Here is a 20,744-nt window from a genome sequence, read left to right as displayed (position 1 = left end):
ACATGTGGTGCCGGACAATCTCTTCAACATTGTAATTCACACAAAGTAGTGCAGTTCTCCTAATCTTCGATGGGAGCTGTGCAATGGAATGAAATATAAGCTTAAGTGTCATCTAGTTCTTTAAGGAAAGTGCACCATCCATTGCAGACTAAGAGGCATTTCTCAGCTGCAAAGTGTGTAGTTGACATTAGTGTTCAATTAGTTGTGTTTGACACCAGCCACAATGACTGCTGTATAGTACCTATTTGTTCCTTGCACACTGGGCGCACACATTCTTTTATTTACATCATGTGCCACACCGATTAGGAGCTTCATTTAGTCTTTTTTTGTAGATACTGAGCTATTAACCTTTAGTCAAGTATGGACGGGGTATATACATATTCATAGACTTCTTCTGGAAGAAGAACAGCCAGTTTCCGTGCCTGAGAAATTGTGCTCATCCAAGCCAGACACTCTTTAGAGATTAAATGCTGGTTCATTTTGATCAATGTGATTTCTCCATGTTTTCAGTGCACATACTGGGCATGAAATTATTCTAGCTACCCTGAAATCCTACTCAGGGAACAACTTGGCGGCAGGACATGACAGTTTTTTAATAGCCAATTTAATTAGTGCCGGCCACCATTTCTTGACCACAATGTTAATAAATCAATGGCTCTTGATCTATTGGGATTCATGTTTGGTCATCGATGTACCCCTATAATATCTTGTCTATGGTCGTAGTTTACTTTTTTCCTTCTTTGTTTCCTGTATCTCTGACCTTGAAGTAAACCCTGCTGTTTCTAAAACCTAACCTAGCACAGAGGAGGTTTCCATTGATGCGGTTGATGTTGATTGTGTAGCAAAAGATGAGAGAAGTTGGTGATTGCCATCAGTGGCGGGTGCAGCTCTCGTTACATGCTGCGGCAGTCACCACCGCTTTCTGTAAAGGTTAATGAATAGAACACTTCAGTTCTTCACACATTAAAGTATCTATTTTTTTTCACAATTTAAGCTTTTTCATGATAATCCATTCATACACATGGAAATAGAGGCGTCAAAAGAGAATGAGAGCAGATAGTTCACGTTTGTGATGAGGATCACATTGCAGCAGATGGAAATGATCTCTTGCTGAAGCCTGGTACTTGATTCAGACAAATGATTAAGCATTAACCAAACAAGCTGCATCTTCCTTAAGATTAGTAAACGTGTTTTTTCCACCATACACATATCCTGCAAAAGTGCACAGTAGAACAATTTGGTTCATGGTATATGTTCACCTGCTAACTTCATGCAACAAAACCTCAAAAGGTGTTACCATTTTGATCAGGCAATTATTATCCCACATCCAATGGCTTGGCTTTGGCAGCATCAGGGTCTCCCTTTGAGCAGTAAAAGTCTATAGAATATCAAGTGCTCCAGACAGATGTTGCAGCATGTGTAAGATGGAGTCAAAGTAGGCTGGAAAATCCTGTATCCGTTTATGGCGAAGCTATTAGCTCATTGAATGATCCTCAAGCTCTACTGGGCTTTAAAGCTGTGCAAATCCCTTAACAGGTGACAAAAATGTTCTCGGCTACTTCTTTCTTTAGAGGACGTCCTTCTTAATCTTGATGATGAAATGGACTAAATCATGCACTCTGAAGTATCCTCCATCGGTTATGGTTTTGACGAAGTTATTGCCACGGTTAGTGGCAAAGAATCCTATTCTCAGGCTTCTGGGTTCATGCCATTCATAGACTTACTACTGAAGTCTTCCAGGATGTTGGAAGTTGAGCCAACTTGTCCCATAGAGAACATTGTAGATTTCACATGCTGACAAATGCCTTAAAAAGCATCAGCACTGGGGCACAGAGTAATAATTGCATCGCCTTTACAGCGGTAAGTGGAAGGCTGAGATGCACATATAATCTAAAGCTAAACAGGCCCACTCTTCTGTATTTAGAGGAATGGTCTGCACAATGCTCCCCTTTACTGCTTTAGCAGGGACACCGACGTCTGCCCAGCGCTCTCCTTCACTGCCTTATCACTCAGTCTCAGAACTTCACAGTGCAGCTCTGATAAAGTGTTAGTTGAAAATAGGTCTTGCTTAGAACTTTCTATTTTGGGCCACAAATTCAAGAAACCCTCGCCTTCCACCAAAAGGAAAGCAGGAGGTCAATTTCCACCATTTTCCCATCATTAGATCTGCCGAACAACCAGAACACTCCTTTCTGCACCTGTGGCCAGGACATGGAACAACCTTCCTTTACACCTCACGACAGACCCATCACTCCAGCAATTCAGGAATGAACTCAAGACCTGTATGAATGTTGAAGTCAGATGAGGAGACATTTTGTGCAAGCAACTTCCTTAAAGCCGCAGTTCGCTCCCGTACCTCTATGGAGGTAGCATGATGAAAAGAGTTAAAATTGCATTTTTTGCACAAATCCTTCTCTGCACATTTCTGATGGGTGCCTGTTATGATTGTACATGTTTAAGCTCTCTTTATGAAATGATATTTTTAAACTTAATATAACTTCTGTACAAACCATTATTTGTTTATTATTGCACTAATATGATGTTCCTGTTTTAATCATGAGAATTTGTATGTATACTGTACTTTTATGGACTTTTTTTACTCCGAATAAAGATCATTTGACTTGACTTGTTTAACTGAAAACCACAATGCAGCAGCCTTCTTCTACAGAGCCTCGAGACCCTCATGGGTGATTTGCAGCGCTTTATAAATGTTTGTGTGATTAACCCACCAAATTATGGGTTCAGTTGTAAGTGCATCCTCACTGAACATAGCTATGATAGGACTTTGCCTTTTTATAGGAGGAGGATAAAAATCCCACCACAAGCGACTTCCGCAGAGTTGGCTTCTTTGGCCGTAATATCCCTATTTTCTTGGGTCACGCAGAGGTTGCAGCTGCTAAATGAACATTATGAGCAGCAAAGCTTCTTGTCTTAATGACAACACCTTCTTCATCACCAACTTCTGTCCCCTTGGTTTCTTAGGTCTCTGTAAAAAAATGTTTAGAGGTGCAGTTCCCATAGGTTTGAATATACGTTTATCACATGGGGAAAATTGCCCCTGTAGACCATCGTTACCAAAAATGACCTTGAACAGACATGCTTGTTACGTATTAATATACTTTGTCAGTTAGACTAATTATCTCTTTCTACATGTTCTAAAATGGCACATTTTCTGAGGTTCGGCCACCCAGATCTCAGCTACTAGACTGGTCAGCAAAGTAAATCCAAATTCGTATTAGGGCAACTTCCTCCCTTTTAAGAGGACACACCTGACAGGAGCAAACAATGGGGACACTTATTATTGCAGTATCACGGACTTCCCATTATCAGTGAATTCCCCCCAGGGTTCTACTTGTGTTTGCACAGGTAAGAATTATTCCAACTGCTGACGTCTCCGTGATAATTTTTTTCAATAGGGATAGCAGCATGTGCAATCCCTTTTTCTTTCTTTTAGTTTCCTCAATATATGTGGATTGTGCAATGACCGAATACTCACATGCAAGCCCTAAAGTGATAAGAAATCGATTTTTAGTGAGTGGTTAAAATGATTCTAGAAACCACTGTGTGGTATTTATTGGCTGTGTTTAGCTAGCACATAAAAATATTGTCAACACGTTTCACTGCCTTATTGTGCTGGCTGATTCTTTAGAACCCTGTAATTCACAGAGAAAATCACATATCCCATAAAAAGCTAGACTAATTTTAGCTGCTAAATTAATCACCAATTACTCTTTAATTATTCACAATTATTCGTTCAATTCTAAACGATTAGTAAATGTTTTCTTGTCAGGTGGACATAGTGCAAGTGCTCAAAAGTGGGATTAGCAGCAGAGTTTAACATGTAACTTCATATTAGGACACCTGAGCTGAAGCATTCTGCACTTGCTAATTATTAAGTGGTGTTGTAAGTTTACCCAATTTATTTTAAAAGCATGGTAATGAAAACGGCGTTTCAGGTCATGATTTATATTCAATTTAATGTTGAGAGTTTTGAAAAACAATGAAAACTGTATAACAATGTCATTCTCATGTGCTGCTGAGTCACCAAATAATCACTTCGCAATCTTTTGGGATCTACTTACCGCTATCTATCCAGAGCTACGTATTCATTGAACCTTTTAATGCATACAGTGGTTGACGAGGAATCATTTATGGCCCTTCAGCTGCTAACAGACCAGACTAAATCTGCATTGAATAAAGGTTTGTCAACAACGGAATATGCTTGTTTCTTGGGAAGACAGGCAGTGCCATCCGAGCTTCAGCCAATCTGACATAACCCCATTTATGTGTGGTGATTCAGTGCAGACCTACATGAGCACATCTGTCTATATTTTTTACTACATGCACCTAGACTCGTTTAAAAGTCCATTAACTGATTCAGTGAGTTGAGAGAGCAGCTGAAGGGCCCTGTGGTCAAGGAATCCATAGGTCTTCTTCAGAGGCGGACACTTGTAGTTTGTTGAGCTACCGTAGCCATACGAGAGGTCAGCTAATAGACTAGAGTTCTCTTCCTAGTCCTGGATACAAGTGAGAGAAGGTGCAGCCATTCAGTTCTCCTCGCAGGTCACGGACAAACATAGGTTATTTCGCAGAACTTTACACTGGAAGTCATTACATTGCGTTAAGTACACTGGCAGTACTTTTACATGGTGCTTCATTATATCTGGAGTAAGTATCACTTCTAATTCCCATACAAATGTAATTTTCTTAACAATTTTTTTGAACTACCATCCCATAACCCTAAAAACCCCAAAACACAAATGTATCCCTCAAACTATAAATGTACCTGCAATATAATGATTCCTACTGCTGAGCCGGAGATGTAAAGGTAACAAAGCATCACAGACAGAAAAAAAAGGGTGTAATGTGTGACGTCATCAGCAGTGCATTGTGGGGGCGCGAGTTATAGTTAGCTTAACTGACTAACGGCCAAATTTCTCTGGTTTTGTGCGAGTGAAATGTCCTACCAACTATAACGTCCCTGAAACCTGTGTTTTTTTCAGTGGATTTCTAAGGTTTTTTAAATGCTAAATTCTAACTATAACGGCCCTGAAACCTGTGGTTTTTTGATAGATATATATATATATACACACATACATTATAGTTAGAAATCAGCATTTAAAAAACCTTAGAAATCCACTGAAAAAACCACAGGTTTCAGGGATGTTATATATATATATATATATATATAACATCCCTGAAACCTGTGGTTTTTTCAGTGGATTTCTAAGGTTTTTTAAATGCTGATTTCTAACTATAATGTATGTGTGTGTATATATATATATATATATATATATATATATATATATATATATATATATATATACACACATACATATATACATACACACACATGCATACATACACAGACTTTATTGCAATAACTTATATGACAATTATCTAAAACGTTTTGTAAAATTGTGCATCTCAGAGACTGCTTGTTTCAAGACATCAATGTTGACCACAAATAAAGTATTACTTTTCATTGAAACTAAGATTCCTCTATACGTATTTCCAGGAAATAAGATCCAGACAGAGGACAGGGAGGTAGGAGGCGCCAAGGCGTGATGTATGAAGAATGAAGGAGCATGGGCGGGAACTGAAAATTCAGGGTTAACATCAACAAGAGACTTTAAACAACGTGAAACTTTTCACACTTCTTACCAGTTCCTCCTGGGTGTCAATCTGAACCAGGAAGGAGTTCAGTGCAGCGCACGAGTCTTCGGCCTCCGTCCAGTTTCCATCATTTTTAGAGAAATAGTAACACTTGTGCCGGTACCAGATCCAGTCATCGCCACAAGGTGGCGGCACTTCACCGTCCTTTCCACTCCTTGCAGCGCTGCATTGTACACACTCTCTCTGGGTCTGATGCTCAGTGCACTGGTTACTCTTTAGCTCTGTTAAAGCAGAAACCAAACTAAAACATCAGGAAATACAACTAGAATGATTTGTAATAAAACTCAATACCACGAATACTTCTAATGTGCGCACGACTTGTCCAGTAACAGGTGCTCGAACAGTTTGGAAAGAAGCGGGCCTTGCACCGCAGAGAGGGAAGACTGCTACTGACATGCCGCTGAAAGCTCGACCTAGACTCCAGCCGGAAGCCCGGCTCGGCTCTTACTCTTGTTTGAAGCTCGAACCATAGCATGCCGAGCTTTCAAAGGGCTTCGGCTGGTCCCCCTCTCTCCCCCCAGGATGTGGCGTCATAGCCAGAGGTACCGACCCAAGTTCCAGTCTCGGCTCGGCATTATCGTGCAATTCTGGGTAAATCACTTAATCTCCCTGTGACAAACAATGAATGCGACCTTGTGTAATGGAACTGGCACTCATTTAAACAGTTCCAATACCTTCAGGTCGGGATTGTGCTATATAAAAACTGAATATAAATGCACAGAGGTAAAACAAAGCCTTGACATAAGGAAAGACAAATCGATAACCCTTTACCGTCTGATTTGTACAAAGTGAAACCAGAAAACCTGGCTAAATCGCCGCTTACCCACTTAAATTTTGTGATCTTATGCAAATATTTTATTTCACCAAAACTTTATTCCTTTATTAGCATTTATGAAAACACTTTCAAATATCGGAGTTCTGAATATCAGTTGTACAAAAACAATCGTGTTTGATTTAATAGACTATGATGTTGCTCTATAACACGGGTACTCAGTGCGGCCTGCGGGCCGCCAGCGGCCTGGCAAGCCTTCCTTGGCGGCCCGTGGACCTTACAGACATTGTACCTGTGTTTTTCACGTTTTCTTTAAAGAGTGTCAGCAAACACTGCTGTTTGCAGCAGCCCAGCCTGACTGAGAGACTCTGCTTTGTGGGGGCAGGCGATTCCATTGATTGTCAGAGTGGAGCTGCAGGGGCGCTAAGAGGTGAAATACAACAAAGCTTTATTAACATGAAAATGGTCTTTTAAAGACCTGTGAAGTACTCGGGTGTGGCTCTGTGTGTGCATGCCCGGGAAGCTGTATCAGCCCGGGCTGATACACATGTGGGGTGAGGTGACAGAGGGAGAGGGAGGGAGACAGAGCGAGGGAGACAGACAGAGCGAGGGAGAGACCACGATTTGATACAACGAAAAAGCAAAATATTGGCGACAGATGGACTGTTTGGATACAGACATTTGATTATTTCATTGCTGCGATAGAAGGAGCAGAGAACGAAGATTATCAAACACCTTAAGAATCTTGCTGGTGAAGGTGTAAAAAGTTATAATGTAAATGCCACAAGCTGACAAAATTGCATACTGTCAAATCAAACCACACTTGATTCTCAAGTTGAATCCAATGCAAAATGAAGATTACGAAATGTACATTTACAATCGAAATGATAGAGAGCTGGCAAACCCATCAATGAATTTGTTGAGACTGGATACCCTCAAACACGAAGTTTAATCAAATTTATGATGAAGAAGTTATAAGTCGTGTAGTTATTGACGGACTTATGTGTCGTATTCATGCAGATGAAGAATGCTGAGAGAGACTCTTAGCCTGGAGAGTTCTCATGGCTGCCAGAGCTGAAGAGCGTGCCGACATGGAGGCCAGAGGTGCTTAAAGTGAGTCAGTCATGAACATGAAAAGTAAGCTAAAGCATATGGACAGAGTGATGTCTCCAGAGAAAAAGTAGTTATGCTTCAAGTGTGGATTTTAGTTTCCATACAAAAGGTAAATGTCCTGCCCTTGGACAGATTTGTAAAGGATGTGGGAAGGAGAACCATTTTGTAACTATTTGCAAGACAAAGAAAAGAGTAAGTACATCATAGCGCAAACTCAAAATGACTGCCGGACCGTTCCAAAAGCGACGTTTGACGCACGCCCACGAGGCGAAGTGACAACACCAGCTGAGGCAAATCAACACCGAACAAAGTCGATCATAGTCTAAATCATTGTCAAAAAGTTCTTCAGTATCAATATCAAGTGAAAGTGATGATGGTTAAGCAATGAGAATGTTTACCTCCGAGATGTGCACATGTTGGACTGGTAGCATTTAAAGACAATATCAGTTCAAAGAAAAGTCGAAATAAAAAAAAACACCAAAGTCATTCAGACATTGTCCAAAGATTACCCTAAAAGTAAACGGTTGCTCAATACCTTTTATCATCGCCAGTGGTGCGTCGATAAACACTATGTCCTAGTAAAAATACAATGGCCTATCTCTGCTCCCCTGGCTTATGCCATAGAAAACTAAAGTATATACGAGGACTTCTTCGACGCTATTAAAAATTCTGGGTTAATTTGTAGGAACAATGAAACACAAGAAAGCTAAATTACAATTACCCATTCATGTACGGCAAGGTACAGCATCAAGTGCCTTTTTTAATCCGCTTCCGTACAGCTGCTGATATGGGATTGATATTAGTGAACTATAACATGAATGCTGATCACGAAATAGTAAGTCTGTTCTCTTTGTTGTTTCATGGGTTAGAAAAACTAAAAACTATGAAAGTAGGTTAGAAATGGGATTTCTGGTTGGCTAGGGCATGCGCCTAAGCCAGGCAGAACCTACTACTATCTTCAGGGCAAGAGAGTTACACGCTGAAGATAACCCCTGCTCACCCCCTTGGTAGCAGGCAGGCTTATCCCAGAGGCAATGTGTAAAGTGTATGCGCAACACACTCTCACAGCAGCAACACACTAGGCACACCACAAAAGAAACTCCACACAAGGTTATATCAAAAATAGCCTTTGTATTATTATAAACACATTAGGTTCATAATCACACAGTATATACTGTGCCAACTGACAATAGGCAATATTCAAAGGTGAATTCTACTGATGATGTGTTGTTGAAATAGTAATTACAGGTTAAAGTGTCCAGAGTCCTAAAACCACCAACTTCATGTCAGAAAAAAATCCTAGGAGGAAGGCAAAACGTTCAGGGATGACCCGTCAAAAAGGGCCAAGTCCAACAAATTGCAATTAAATATAAATGAGTAAGTCTGTCCTATTGCTCCAAGACACAGATGGATTGCATTTAATTTACACGGAGCAGTTGAAAAAGAACTATAATGATTACTCAAACATGATATAATTAAGTGTTTCACTGGTCCGACAACATGGGTTTCTCCCATAGTGGTAGTACCCAAAAAGGACAGCGGAGGAGCTGCACTCATCTGCATTGATAGGAGTCAAGTAAACAAGGTAAATGAAATGAAAGATGACATCGAGGTCCGCACACTGCTGACATGATAACACAACTGAATGGTGTGAAGGACTTCTCTCGCTTTGATTTGAATCAGGGAGATCATCAGTTGGAACTCGAGGAGAACTGTAGTTGCATTACAACCTTTTCAACACCTATTAGTCTATTCCGATACACAAGACTACGTTTTGGTGTGTCATCCGCTGCAGGGTTTTTTCAAAACATCATTCGATGTATCATACGGCCAGTCATGAATGCTTTGAATTATAGTCATGACATTAGTTTTCGGAGCTACAAAGAAGAAGCAAGATAAAGCTCTTATGCAAGTATGTTTGCTTGCTGATGCAGGTTTAACTTTGAATGCTGACAAATGTGAGTTCTGTATGGCAGAGCTAAAATGATTTGGCCATATCTTTTCTGATGGGGGTATGACACCCAATCCAGCTAAACTGCAAGTGTTGTCAACTGAAAGTTCCACACATGTTTCCATGTTACGTTCATTCCTTGGCCTGGCCAGTTACTGTTCTAGATACATACAAGACGTTGCCACCTTTAGTGCTCTGTTGAGATACCTGATGAAAAAGAATGTTCAGTTTCATTGGTCCTGTGAATGCGAGCAAAGCTTCAAGAATATCAAACAAGCTATCGAGAATGATACTGAAATGGCATACTTTGATCCAAAAACTTCACATTGAGGTTGTTGTTGAAGCTACTTTGATTGGGCTAGACACAACCCTTGCACAGCACATAGGACACCCAAATGCTCCAAGACATATTGTGGCATATGCAAGCATATGTTTATCCCAAACTGAACATGCTTATTCACAACATGAGAAAGAAAGTTTAGCAGCGCTGTGGGCTTGTGAATATATTTCCACATATTCTTAAATGGAAAGCCTTTTTTTACTCTTGTGATAGATCAAGCATTGTTGGCCATCTTTGGGAATCCAGAGGTAAAGCTGTTCCCTCACATTGAACGTTGCGTTTCAAGATTCCAAGAATACAGTTACAGTATCGTGCACGGTCCATGGAAAGATCAAACCCTGCAGAATACTTCTCAAGAGTGCCCTGGTACCTCTTTCAAGACATTTGAATCCTACATAACTTTCATTTTGAAATCAAGCATACCAGCTGCCATTGTGTTAGACAACTGGTCGCTGCCACGAGTCAAGATAGTGATATGTTAAAACTCAAAGATAATATTACACATCAGTCTTGGAAGCACTGTCAGTGAGTGAATACCAGAAGTTTAAAATTGTCAAAGATGAACTGTCCGTTACCCAAAAAGGTATTATCTGAGAGGTTTGACAATTATTATTTCCAGGGAGTCTGCAACAACAGATAATTGTAGTGGTCCATGAAGGACATCGTGGAATCGATGCCACAAAACGAACTCTGAGACCGAGTCTGGTTTCCTCATCTCGTGGAGACAGTTGAAAGACTGGAAGGCCTGTCATTTATGCAACTGCCTCATCGAATACCAGTCACTCCTTTAACATATAAAATTTGCCAAATCATGTATTGGAAAGGATGGCTGTTGACGTTTTCGGCCCTCTTGACAATGGACATCACCCAATGGTGGTTGTTGATGAATACTCTGTTTTCCATTGATAGAAAATGTCTCCTCTATCACTCAAGAAAGTCACTGAGAGATTAGATGACATCTTCGCGAAATGGGCTGTTCCTTCAATTTTTAAATCTGACAGAGGCCCACCTTTCAAAAGTTGAGAATTTGGAGATTTTGTCAGTCATCTTAAGGAGAAGCATCAGAACAGCACATCAACTTGGCCACAGGCCAATTTCATTGTCAGACGTACTTGTAAGAAAGCTGTTCAGCTTGCTGTATTGGAAAAGCTCAACCTTAAATTGGTCTTGAATGCTACTCTTCAGGCTTACCTCTCAACCCCTCGTCCCCTCCCTCACCCACAGGTGAAAGCCTTGCAACCTTGATGTTCGGGAGCGCCATGATGACCAATTTACCTTAATGAACTAACAGATGATCGCGTACTGAGGAAGACACCAGTTTAACCCCTTCGATGCTTGTGACAGAACGGTTCCGTCACGAGCGCCGGTTGGGCTGTGCTTATGACGGAACCGTTCCGTCACGGCCACGCCCGTTATTTAGAACCTTCAGCACAGCGCGAAAATTCGCGCCGCGCTGAAGGTGATAATAGACTTGGATCATAAAAAGAAAATGAAGGCCTATGCAGTCAAGCACAGACATGCAAGAGACTACTTTGACGAGACATCAAGCGATAGTCAGTCTACAGAGTGAAAATCTCATGCTTCCCTTCAATGCAGAGCCCTTTCACGTTTTGACCAAGATAGGACACATGTTGATTGTCCAACATCCTGGGAAGTCCATTATGTAACAATCCTCGTATTTCCAATATGTGGCTCATCAGGCATTGATGTCAAAGTAGAGAATACGTTTGAAAGGACACGTGAAAACTCCTTGACTGCTGTTGTGCCTAGATCATCAACACAGATCATGGTCACTTCTACTGCCTGCCCCCATTTTCCGACAACACGATCAGAGCGCCACAAATACTCACTGAAGAGCTATGATTGTATATAGGTTTGTGGAAAAAAATTAATATTTTTATCCAACAGAGGAGGATATGTAGTGTCATGTGTGTTAGCAATGACTGAACCCTTTTGGCTCCTGATAGACTCTGCAGAACTATGACAGTTATTTGAGTGTAGAGAAGTGAATGCAGGTTTAGAATGTTGAGTTCGCGGCTACACACAGACTAATAAAAACATGTAATACTAAGATCTGTGAGTGGAGTAGTCCTTGGCGGGAGCCCCAGCTGGGGAGGATACTACACAGGCTACTACGGCATCTCACTCAGAACATAAGGGCACGCTATTCCCAAGTCACACTCCGGACACAAGTGCAGGCAGGTACTGGTTGCATTTAGGACCACAAATGATTACTACTGCTGAGTGACCCTGACAAAGGAATGCTGCAGATGGGGTAACTCTCAGGATGTGAAGTCTCACTATTACTAGGTCACACTAGGACACGTGGGCATTCTATTCCTGGGTCACAGTTAAAACACAAGTATAGATGTTACCAGGTCACACTAAGGATACAAGGACAGGCTGCTCCCATGTCACAGGACAGGCTGCTCCAGGAACATGGGGACCTGCTGCTACCAGGTTAGAAGGGCAGGCTGTTCCTGGGTCACAGTCTGGACACAAAGTATTACCACTGCTGGGTCAAATTGCCAAGGCCTCGCTGCAACTGGGCGACATTTCCAGAGTATGAAGTCTCACTACTAGCAGGGCACAAGGGCAGGCTGCTCGCAGGTCAAAGTTGAGACACAAGGACAGGTTGCTACTGGAACACAAGGAATGGCTACTCCATGATTATACGCCGGACACAAGAAACAGTTGCTCCCAGGTCACAGTCGGGACACAAGTGAACAGCGATACTGGCTTCAAATGCTGTAGAAACCAAGACATATGGCTACAGTGTGCAACAAGTATATCATTCTCAAATATGAAATATTTGTTTACAAAAATGTTGTCAATTAATAGAAAATCTTCGCCCAACGAGACCATAGTTTTGCAAATTACATCTAAGTTTATGTCAAATGATATTTCTCTGAAAACTAGGGCATGGGCTAAAACAAGTGCATGGGGTTACTGCACTGAAAACCTCACGACACAAAAGCAGGCTGCTAGTGAAGTGAAACCAGGACACAAGAGCAAGTAGATACCAAAGTGAAGCAGTTAGACACATGATGTGCACACACCCACGGATAGTAGGCCGGCACTCAAGCAAGTTACTGGATGGTGATCAGGAACATTTTCTTAACTTTATCAGACAGTTTAGTAACAGCTTAAAGGAATCATGTGGGGCGCAGGGGGACAATAACTCCCCCGTTTTGTAGTGTAACCCAGTAATTAACAGTGGCAGGCAAAGTAAGTCTCGCTGCACATTGCCCAAATCTCGGACCACTGAATTCAGAGAAGAAAACTGTTGGGGCTGTAGGACCTTTGTTTAGTTTTTAGGTCGAGGTAATATCCGGTCTGCCGAAGGCAGAACCGTAAGTACCGAGATTTAATGTTTCTTAGTGTGGACTATTTGTCCCGCCTGTGTTTTTGCCTCTCTCCCATTGGCTGGCTTCCTAAACGGAGGCCAGCCATTGGAGGAGAGAGCTGTCCCTCCGAATAGGCTCCGTCCTTTTCGGATTTGGAGGTGTGTTCGGTGTTCTTCTTTCCACTTTTAGGCCACGCCCATTCTGAGAACACCGAACACGCCCCAATCCGAAAAATTTGCAACGTTGTGTCCGCCATTATTTGTTTGGTCTTCCCATGAGGATCGTCTCGCTTTCTCCGTGATGCAAGGACCGGCAGGTAAGCCATTTTGTATTTTTTGCTTACATTTTCTCTTTTTGTGTTTGCTTTCTCTGTTTCCCTGTGTCCTGTGAGCTGTTTGTCCCGTCCGATTTCCTCAAAGCCGCAGCTTTGGCAGAGGTATTGGTGGCGTTGCACCTTCAGCAGGAGCTAGCGCCTCCTCTGGAAGAAGCGGCTTCTAGCTCCCCCCTAAGCTTGGCATCAGGCGCCGCCTCTGCCTGGCTGCGCTTCACCGGGCTCTGCAGCCGCTCGTTAATATGCACCGAGCTTCGAACGCTATTCCATTGATTCCGATTTAATTACGGCCCTGTCAGTGCAGCCCGGTTCTGCGGAGCACTGGCTCGACCTCGGATGCCTTGGGACTGCAAAGTGGTTCGCAGCCTCCTCCCCGGGGAGAGGAAAATGTCCGTGCCGCGTCGGAAAACATTGATTTGTCGGCATAAAATCGAATCTGTTGCGTGGATGCGCCTGCAGGACAGACCTCTGATCTGGACCGGGGGTGCTTACTGCTGCCGCCATGTGGGCATGCTTTGTCCTAGTTTGTTTGCATAGCACCCAGAGCTGAGGCGCTGTTGCATGCTAGTGTGAAAGACTGTTCTTGCTTGACCCCCCCCTCCCTCCCCACCACGCACACTTTTAGAGCTTTGTGCCGACACAGCCGAAAGCGGATTAAAGATCTCTGTAATAAAATGGCCTATGGGGTCTGGCTCAGCCTAGTGATGGATGTCCATAGAGCAGAGTCAAATTCAGAATATTTATTTTTGCCATTCACATATGCTGGAATCCCTTCACGCTTGCTATGTGTGCTTTTAGAATTTGATATCTGTTCACCCAGTTGATTGGCTGTACACACGTGCGTCCAAACTAATCTACCCGTTGATCACCATCCAAGGAATCGAGTTTAAAGGCCATCATAACTCTCCCCTTACTTATTTGTTAAACCAAGTGGTGGACCTTAGCTTTCCACTTTTGTCATAACGTCCAAGATGTCCATAAAGTTATTTTTGTTGTGGGGCACCCACTGCTGTTTAGTAATTTGCACCTCAAAGCCATTATCGGGCACTAAACGGTTTCTACCATCTTATTTCAAATAACTTTTCAGGGTCATATGTTGCTTTGCTACACAATAGCTTTAAGAGGAGTGTCCCTGGTACAGCAGTTCAGCATTGCGACATGGCTAAAATGCTTTAAAAGTATGTGTTCTTTTATCCTCTCCGAGCCTCCTTTTCATTCCTGGAAACTTCAGCCTAATCCCAGCGAGTTGATACGTGGGCAGACATGGCGGACACGGGGGAAGATGCAGAGCAGTATCCCAGCCCGGTGAACGCCATCGGTTCCCAGGCTCCCTCCCAGGAGCACGGGTGTCTGATGTTTCTCCCACATGCCGAAGTGGATGCCCCGCTGCTGCTGCGCGCACACACCAACACAGCACCAGGCTGGCCATCGGTCCCTCGGCCAGGGGCAGGCTGAAGCCCTCAGTAAGCGCCTTCACTCAACCGCGAAGGAGGGAGCAAGAAGAGTTATGTGGCGAGGGCATTCGGGGGAAAAGGAGACCTGAATTCGAAATCGATGGTCTTTGGTCCATGACATCGAGGAATCAGGGCAGGGAGAGCATTGGAAGTCACAGTACTCCGAGATCCACGGTGTCATTATTCCTTTGCCAGTATCTGGGCTGATCATTTCATATTCGTCATTAGCGGGATCAGCCCACCTTCATGTATTCCTCACCATAAGAACATTTACACTCCTCATGCAAACCTCTGAGCATTTGTCAGTTAGCTTCAACTGTCGAGCAGAATTCTTCAGAAAATGCTTCCCCCAAGCCTAATGCTTTCTTAAGCTGCTGCAAAGACCCCCCAAGCAGCAGATTCTGTACGGAAGAAACTACCTCAAGAGGGGAGGCCAGGGCTGAGGGCACGCAGAGCGGAGGGCACGCGGGGCAGGGTGCGCAGGGCTGAGGGCACGCAGAGCAGGGGGCACACTGGCGGAGTGCCAGGGCTGAGGGCACGCAGAGCGAAGGGCACACAGGAGAGGGTCCACAGGAAGGCCGGTGCAGCCGGTACTGTATATTGAGCCCTCACTGCGGATTTGCCAGGACAGTTTCCGTGTCCCCTCCACGGGACCCTCAATGGTCACGGACCAGTACCTCTCAAGGCATCGCTTCTATGTCCGTCCCCGCTACAGCACAGCAACCGCCCACCTCCGCGGGACCGGTCTCCCCTTTGGCAACGCAGCCCAGGAGCAAAGGCATGCATGGCTGAAGGACGGGAGGCCGCGGGGGACATTCCTTGCTGCTAGAACCCTTAATTGCCCTCTTGGACCATGACATGCTTCCTCCCTCCTCCCCACTTAACCACATCGCTGCTGCGGTGATTTTTCCCCTGTGCTGGAAATTGCCATTTTGCTGGTGTCATGACGAGCTCAGCTCGTCATCAGCACACGACACCCGTGGGGGATGACGAGCTGAGCTCGTCATCAGCATCGAAAGGGTTAAAGAAATGCTTACTTTGCACCGTTCTCCCGATCGGTACCCACCCCGGGAGTGCACAAAACCTTTCCCCTACATGACCGGCTTCTCGTCTCCGAGGGCATGCGCCGTGCGGGAGGAACGTCTCCGAGTGACTTCCGTGGAGTCTGGAGGGAGCTCCTCGCGAGGGGGAAGGTGTGCATCCAAAGCGGCCTGTCTGGACTTATTTATATATTTGTGCAGGATATACATATGCAGACAGACAGGCCTAAACCTAATCCCACAATGCTGGTAAAGAGCAGAACATTCCGAGTAGGGTTCGGTGTAGTGCCACAGCCAGGATGCATTTAAAAGTCAAATTGCGAGAGAGTGAAATCCCAATCGGCTCACTTCAGAATAGACAGCAAGATTATACAGGGCATGGGTGGTGAGACTGCTTGGAGCTGGGGCAATCCAGCGTAGGTCCAGGAGGGCTGCATCCATGAAAGCTTGTCTGGATTTCTGCTTAAATAGGTGCATACAACAAATCTCAGTTAACTCATTTTTATACTCATGGTTATAATGAGAGAAAAAAAAATAGCCCCGACCCACAAAGGCATAGGCTGGGCCCTATTGTCTTCTATATTTGAAGGTATATACTGACCCATATTGAACAAGACAGAAAATATTAATGAGCTGCTGCTGCTGCAGTCATCTGGAATGTCACAAGAGCCACAACGGGTAGGGCACGCATGCACACTACTTACTAGGTGGGGCACTTCTGAAACACTTATCAAAATAGCTTCTCGTGATTTGGTGAAGAGGAATGGGGATTCCTCTGGGAATCAGTCACGGATCCGGTCTACGTACATGCCATCTCCCCCCTATTCTGAAAGAAGCCTCCCTCTCCCCATTGTGTTACATTTGTCTTATGATATCCAACTTCTGAATGGGCCCACTCCCTTGCTTTTCTCCTCTCCTATACAAACTATTCTCTCTCTCTCTCTCTAAATGAGTTAAGATCTCCTACTATGCTACAGCTCCTTCCCTAACAGCTTTGCCTTCTGTTTCTTACAGATTTTTTTATATTTGGTTGCTTAGTTTGATGCCTCCTGCAGGCCATCTCATTGCCATCATCTGCTCTCCAATTCATGGATGGAGTTTGTTGCTTTTGTGGTTTTATATTTAATACTGTGATAAAGTTAAATTATATATCTTCTTCAGTGCTGCCTTCTACTTTACATTCAATCCACTAGAATTTAATTACCCATATGTAATCCTTATTTAGGTCTTTGTTGTGCCAGTCTCAGTTTTAGCTGGTGTCTGCTGTCTAATGCTTTGCATGGCGGATTAGTGTTTTTTCCACTTATCCAACCCTTTCCTACATTTTCCAGCACACCTGTGGTTTCTGTGAAAGAGTTAGTGATATTCCAACTTTGTCACCACCCGACCCTATAAGTTGTAAATAAGATGTGTTGATAATATCGAAATAGGACTCAGTTTACCGACCTCAGAAAAATGTAAGTTTGAGTTGGTCTTGTCAGAATTTGAGCTTGTGATCTGCAGGTGGCATCTGAAAGCTTTTACCTTAGTGAGCCATTTGAGAGGAAAACAGTGTATTTATGAGGGAGACGTGCAGTGCTTAATTTGAGCCGGTGTTTCCGAACACTTAATGGTCAGCTTCCCTGCACCCTGGCTGTGCTTGCTCCCCTGCCCCCTGGCTATGCTTGCTACCCTGCCCCCTGGCTGTGCTTGCTTACCTGCCACGGCTTGCTCCCCTGGCTGTGCTTGCTTCCCTGCCCCCTGGCTGTGCTTGCTCCCCCGCCCTCTGGTTTCCCTGCCCCCTGGCTGTGCTTGCTTCCCTGCCCCCTGGCTGTGCTTGCTTCCCTGCCCCCTGGCTGTGCTTGCTCTCCTGTGTGTGTGTGTGTTGCTCTGTGTGTGTGTGGCTCTGTGTGTGTGGCTCTGTGTGTGTGGCTCTGTGTGTGTGGCTCTGTGTGTGTGTGGCTTGTGTGTGTGGCTTGTGTGTGTGGCTCTGCGTGTGGCTCTGCGTGTGGCTCTGTGTGTGGCTCTGTGTGTGGCTCTGTGTGTGGCTCTGTGTGTGGCTCTGTGTGTGTGGCTCTGTGTGTGTGGCTCTGTTTGTGTGTGTGTGTGGCTGTGTGTGTGTGGCTCTGTGGCCCTGTGTGGGTGGCTCTGTATGTGTGGCTCTGTGTGGGTGTAAATGCAATAGGTCATGCATTTGTGAGCTATTAAGCTATTGGCATTGTAAATGACAATGCTATTTATTTATGATTTTTTTTTTAAAAAAGTCACAAGCAATGCCAATAGCCCTACCTTTAATAATGCCGAGACCATTGCATTGTAAATGCTTGTTTAATTGAGGCCTTTGAGGTGTTGAAACTAGGCCAGGGCAGTAAATTTCGTTTTTAGTTGAAACGCTCCTAAAATCCATCGGTTTGCCAAACCAATAGAGACAGCAAGGGAAACAGAAGATGCTACTATAAGTTAATGTTGCTGCTAACTTTAAAAAAAAAAAATAAAAAAAATTTTTAGGGGAGGCTCAGCACCTCAAAGATGATAAATAATTAGCAAAAACAAAGGCCTCGGTGCCCACAGAGGTTGCTCTTAGGGTTGCAGCTCTTGTAAAGTGCAGCTTATATGTAACTTTTCTTTTTCTGGATGTATCTAATGCATAATAACTAACGCACAAAAGCAACTAGTTGCCCCAGCCCTGCCGGGTTGTCATATATATGAGGCTCAAGAAATCTCTGGTGCCGTGCCATGCCATGACTACTGTGCCGTCCTTCGCAAGTGTGTAACCCCACCACCTATGTCCGGTAATCACACCCCACATCATACACCCATTATTCTCATAGCCATCTAAAAAATGTGCATTTACGTCCAGTGTCTGGTGCCAGCAATAACCATTATGCACAGCTTCAAAGCCCAGATAGATTCTTGCCTATAAAAAACACTGACAAGCAACTTGTGATGTAAATGTACCAGTACTATTGGGACTATACTCATTAACCTTCCAGCAAACACTGTCCCTCCACACTCCCACTGTCCTTCAAGCACCAAACATCCTGCATTAGGCCACCCACGCATTTTCCTTCCAACAACCATCTACATCTGTCACTCTTGTATAATATGCAAATGTAGATATGTACCCAATAAGTATTAAAAATGGTAACCTGCATACACTATATTATCAAGGTAATATACATTTAAATAAACATATCAACAGTGTAACTAAACACACACAAGCAGGAACACACAAACAGGCATCTAGTTATAATGTTAGGGTACCTTAATGTCAGCATATCTTATCATTAAATTGGCGTCTACAAATCCTAATATGGTATATCTATTCTGAGCAGCTCTCACCTCTATCTATCCACCATGCAATAGTATTCCACCACACAAATCTACTCCACACTACACAGCTCTTCCACAACTAACAATTCCAATGCAAGTTCCAAATTTCCACTCCACACCACTAACATCCACTCGACTCCAAAACAAGTAAACAAATCAATCATATTTACAATGCCAATAGGTCTAACTCTACCTGTGCTGTACGAACTACATGGTATTTTCATTTTGGATATCGGCATGTGTCTGGATTTCTTTGGGGGGGTGAGGGGGTTGCTGCATGGAGAGCAACTTTAACCCAGGTCCAAAAAAGCGGCAAGAGCACTGTTAAAAAGTATACCAGACGGAGCGGTGTAAACTTCTTCTTTTATTGGCGACCTTCACAGTGCCACCAGGTTACAGGACACCTCAGTACATCACTCTCTTCAAAATCAGTCTCACACCGTCAACATTCTAAAGCAGCCTCCAGGGGAAGGGAAGTACCAAGGAGGAAGGATAGGGAGGGGTGGAGGAAGATACCAAGTACTGGATAACATTTATAAAACCTTAACCTGTGTAGGGCTACCGCATAGCCCAACATTAATCATAGGACAAATAACAACTTATGCTATGCACACAATTACCTTGTGAATATGACACATTTAGCAACCAGTAATATGCATAATAAAACTAATGGATTATAACAAGCACCATTTCCTTTTTGGTGGCCTGCCAGCTGCTTAAACAATGCCCTTTGCAGCACCTGCTTCCCACTTCCTCTGTCTCTCTCTCTCTCCACTGCCCTTCTCAGCTCTCCTTCTCCCTGGTATCCAATGAAAGCGTAGGGTTGTACAGCTCCGAATTAGTCTCTCTCGTCAAACACGTACTCAAGTCCATCTTTCATATCTATTCTATGTAAAACAGAAGGAGGAATTAACGAATGACTCAATTTAAATGTCTGAAATCTTTCTAAGTCCTCTACACAGTGCTGCAGGTGATTCTCTGGTCCAGCCTCAGGGCTCAAAAATCATAACAATGTTACTAGACCTGCAGGTCTAGTAAGTTTAACAATGTACTGGACTTAACTAATGTACTTGACCCGTGAACTGTTCTCAAATTGTGTGATCCTAGGCAAATATTTTGTCTTCTGAAGCCGCATTTTTCATTACAAATCACACAACAGAGCAAATAGAAATATGCAAGTTCACTATTTCTGCTGTACAACTCTTTATTTACTGATGAATGAATGAATGAATGAAATGGCATTTGTAATGCGCAACTATGCTCCATGGGCGTCAAGGCGCCTAACTCAAATAACTAGCTGTCAGTAATCAGAAACAGAGCTTACTGGTATGCTTTAATGAAAAGCCAGGTTTTCAGTGATTTCCTAAAGAGGTCAAGTGAAGGCAATGACTTGATCTCAAGGGGGAGT

The 20,744-nt window shown here is 43.5% G+C and overlaps 1 protein-coding gene across 1 annotated transcript in view; it reads right to left on the bottom strand.

Annotated features, from left to right (window-relative positions):
- Positions 1 to 19,755, bottom strand: part of LOC144767753 (C-type lectin domain family 2 member E-like) — a 54,309-nt gene extending 34,554 nt beyond the window's left edge. The window contains exons 1-2 of the mRNA XM_078651139.1: positions 19,530 to 19,755; positions 5,665 to 5,897 (exon numbers count right to left, since the gene is read on the bottom strand). Coding sequence (XP_078507265.1) covers positions 5,665 to 5,897; positions 19,530 to 19,575 — 279 coding nt within the window. The 5' untranslated portion in view covers positions 19,576 to 19,755. The remainder of the gene's footprint in view (positions 1 to 5,664; positions 5,898 to 19,529) is intronic.
- Positions 19,756 to 20,744: the final 989 nt, after the last annotated feature.

This window comes from Lissotriton helveticus, chromosome 7, assembly GCF_964261635.1.
Source record: "Lissotriton helveticus chromosome 7, aLisHel1.1, whole genome shotgun sequence".
Taxonomy (NCBI): domain Eukaryota; kingdom Metazoa; phylum Chordata; class Amphibia; order Caudata; family Salamandridae; genus Lissotriton; species Lissotriton helveticus.
Note: the sequence above shows the minus strand (reverse complement) of the source record. Positions and strands in the feature narration are given on the sequence as shown.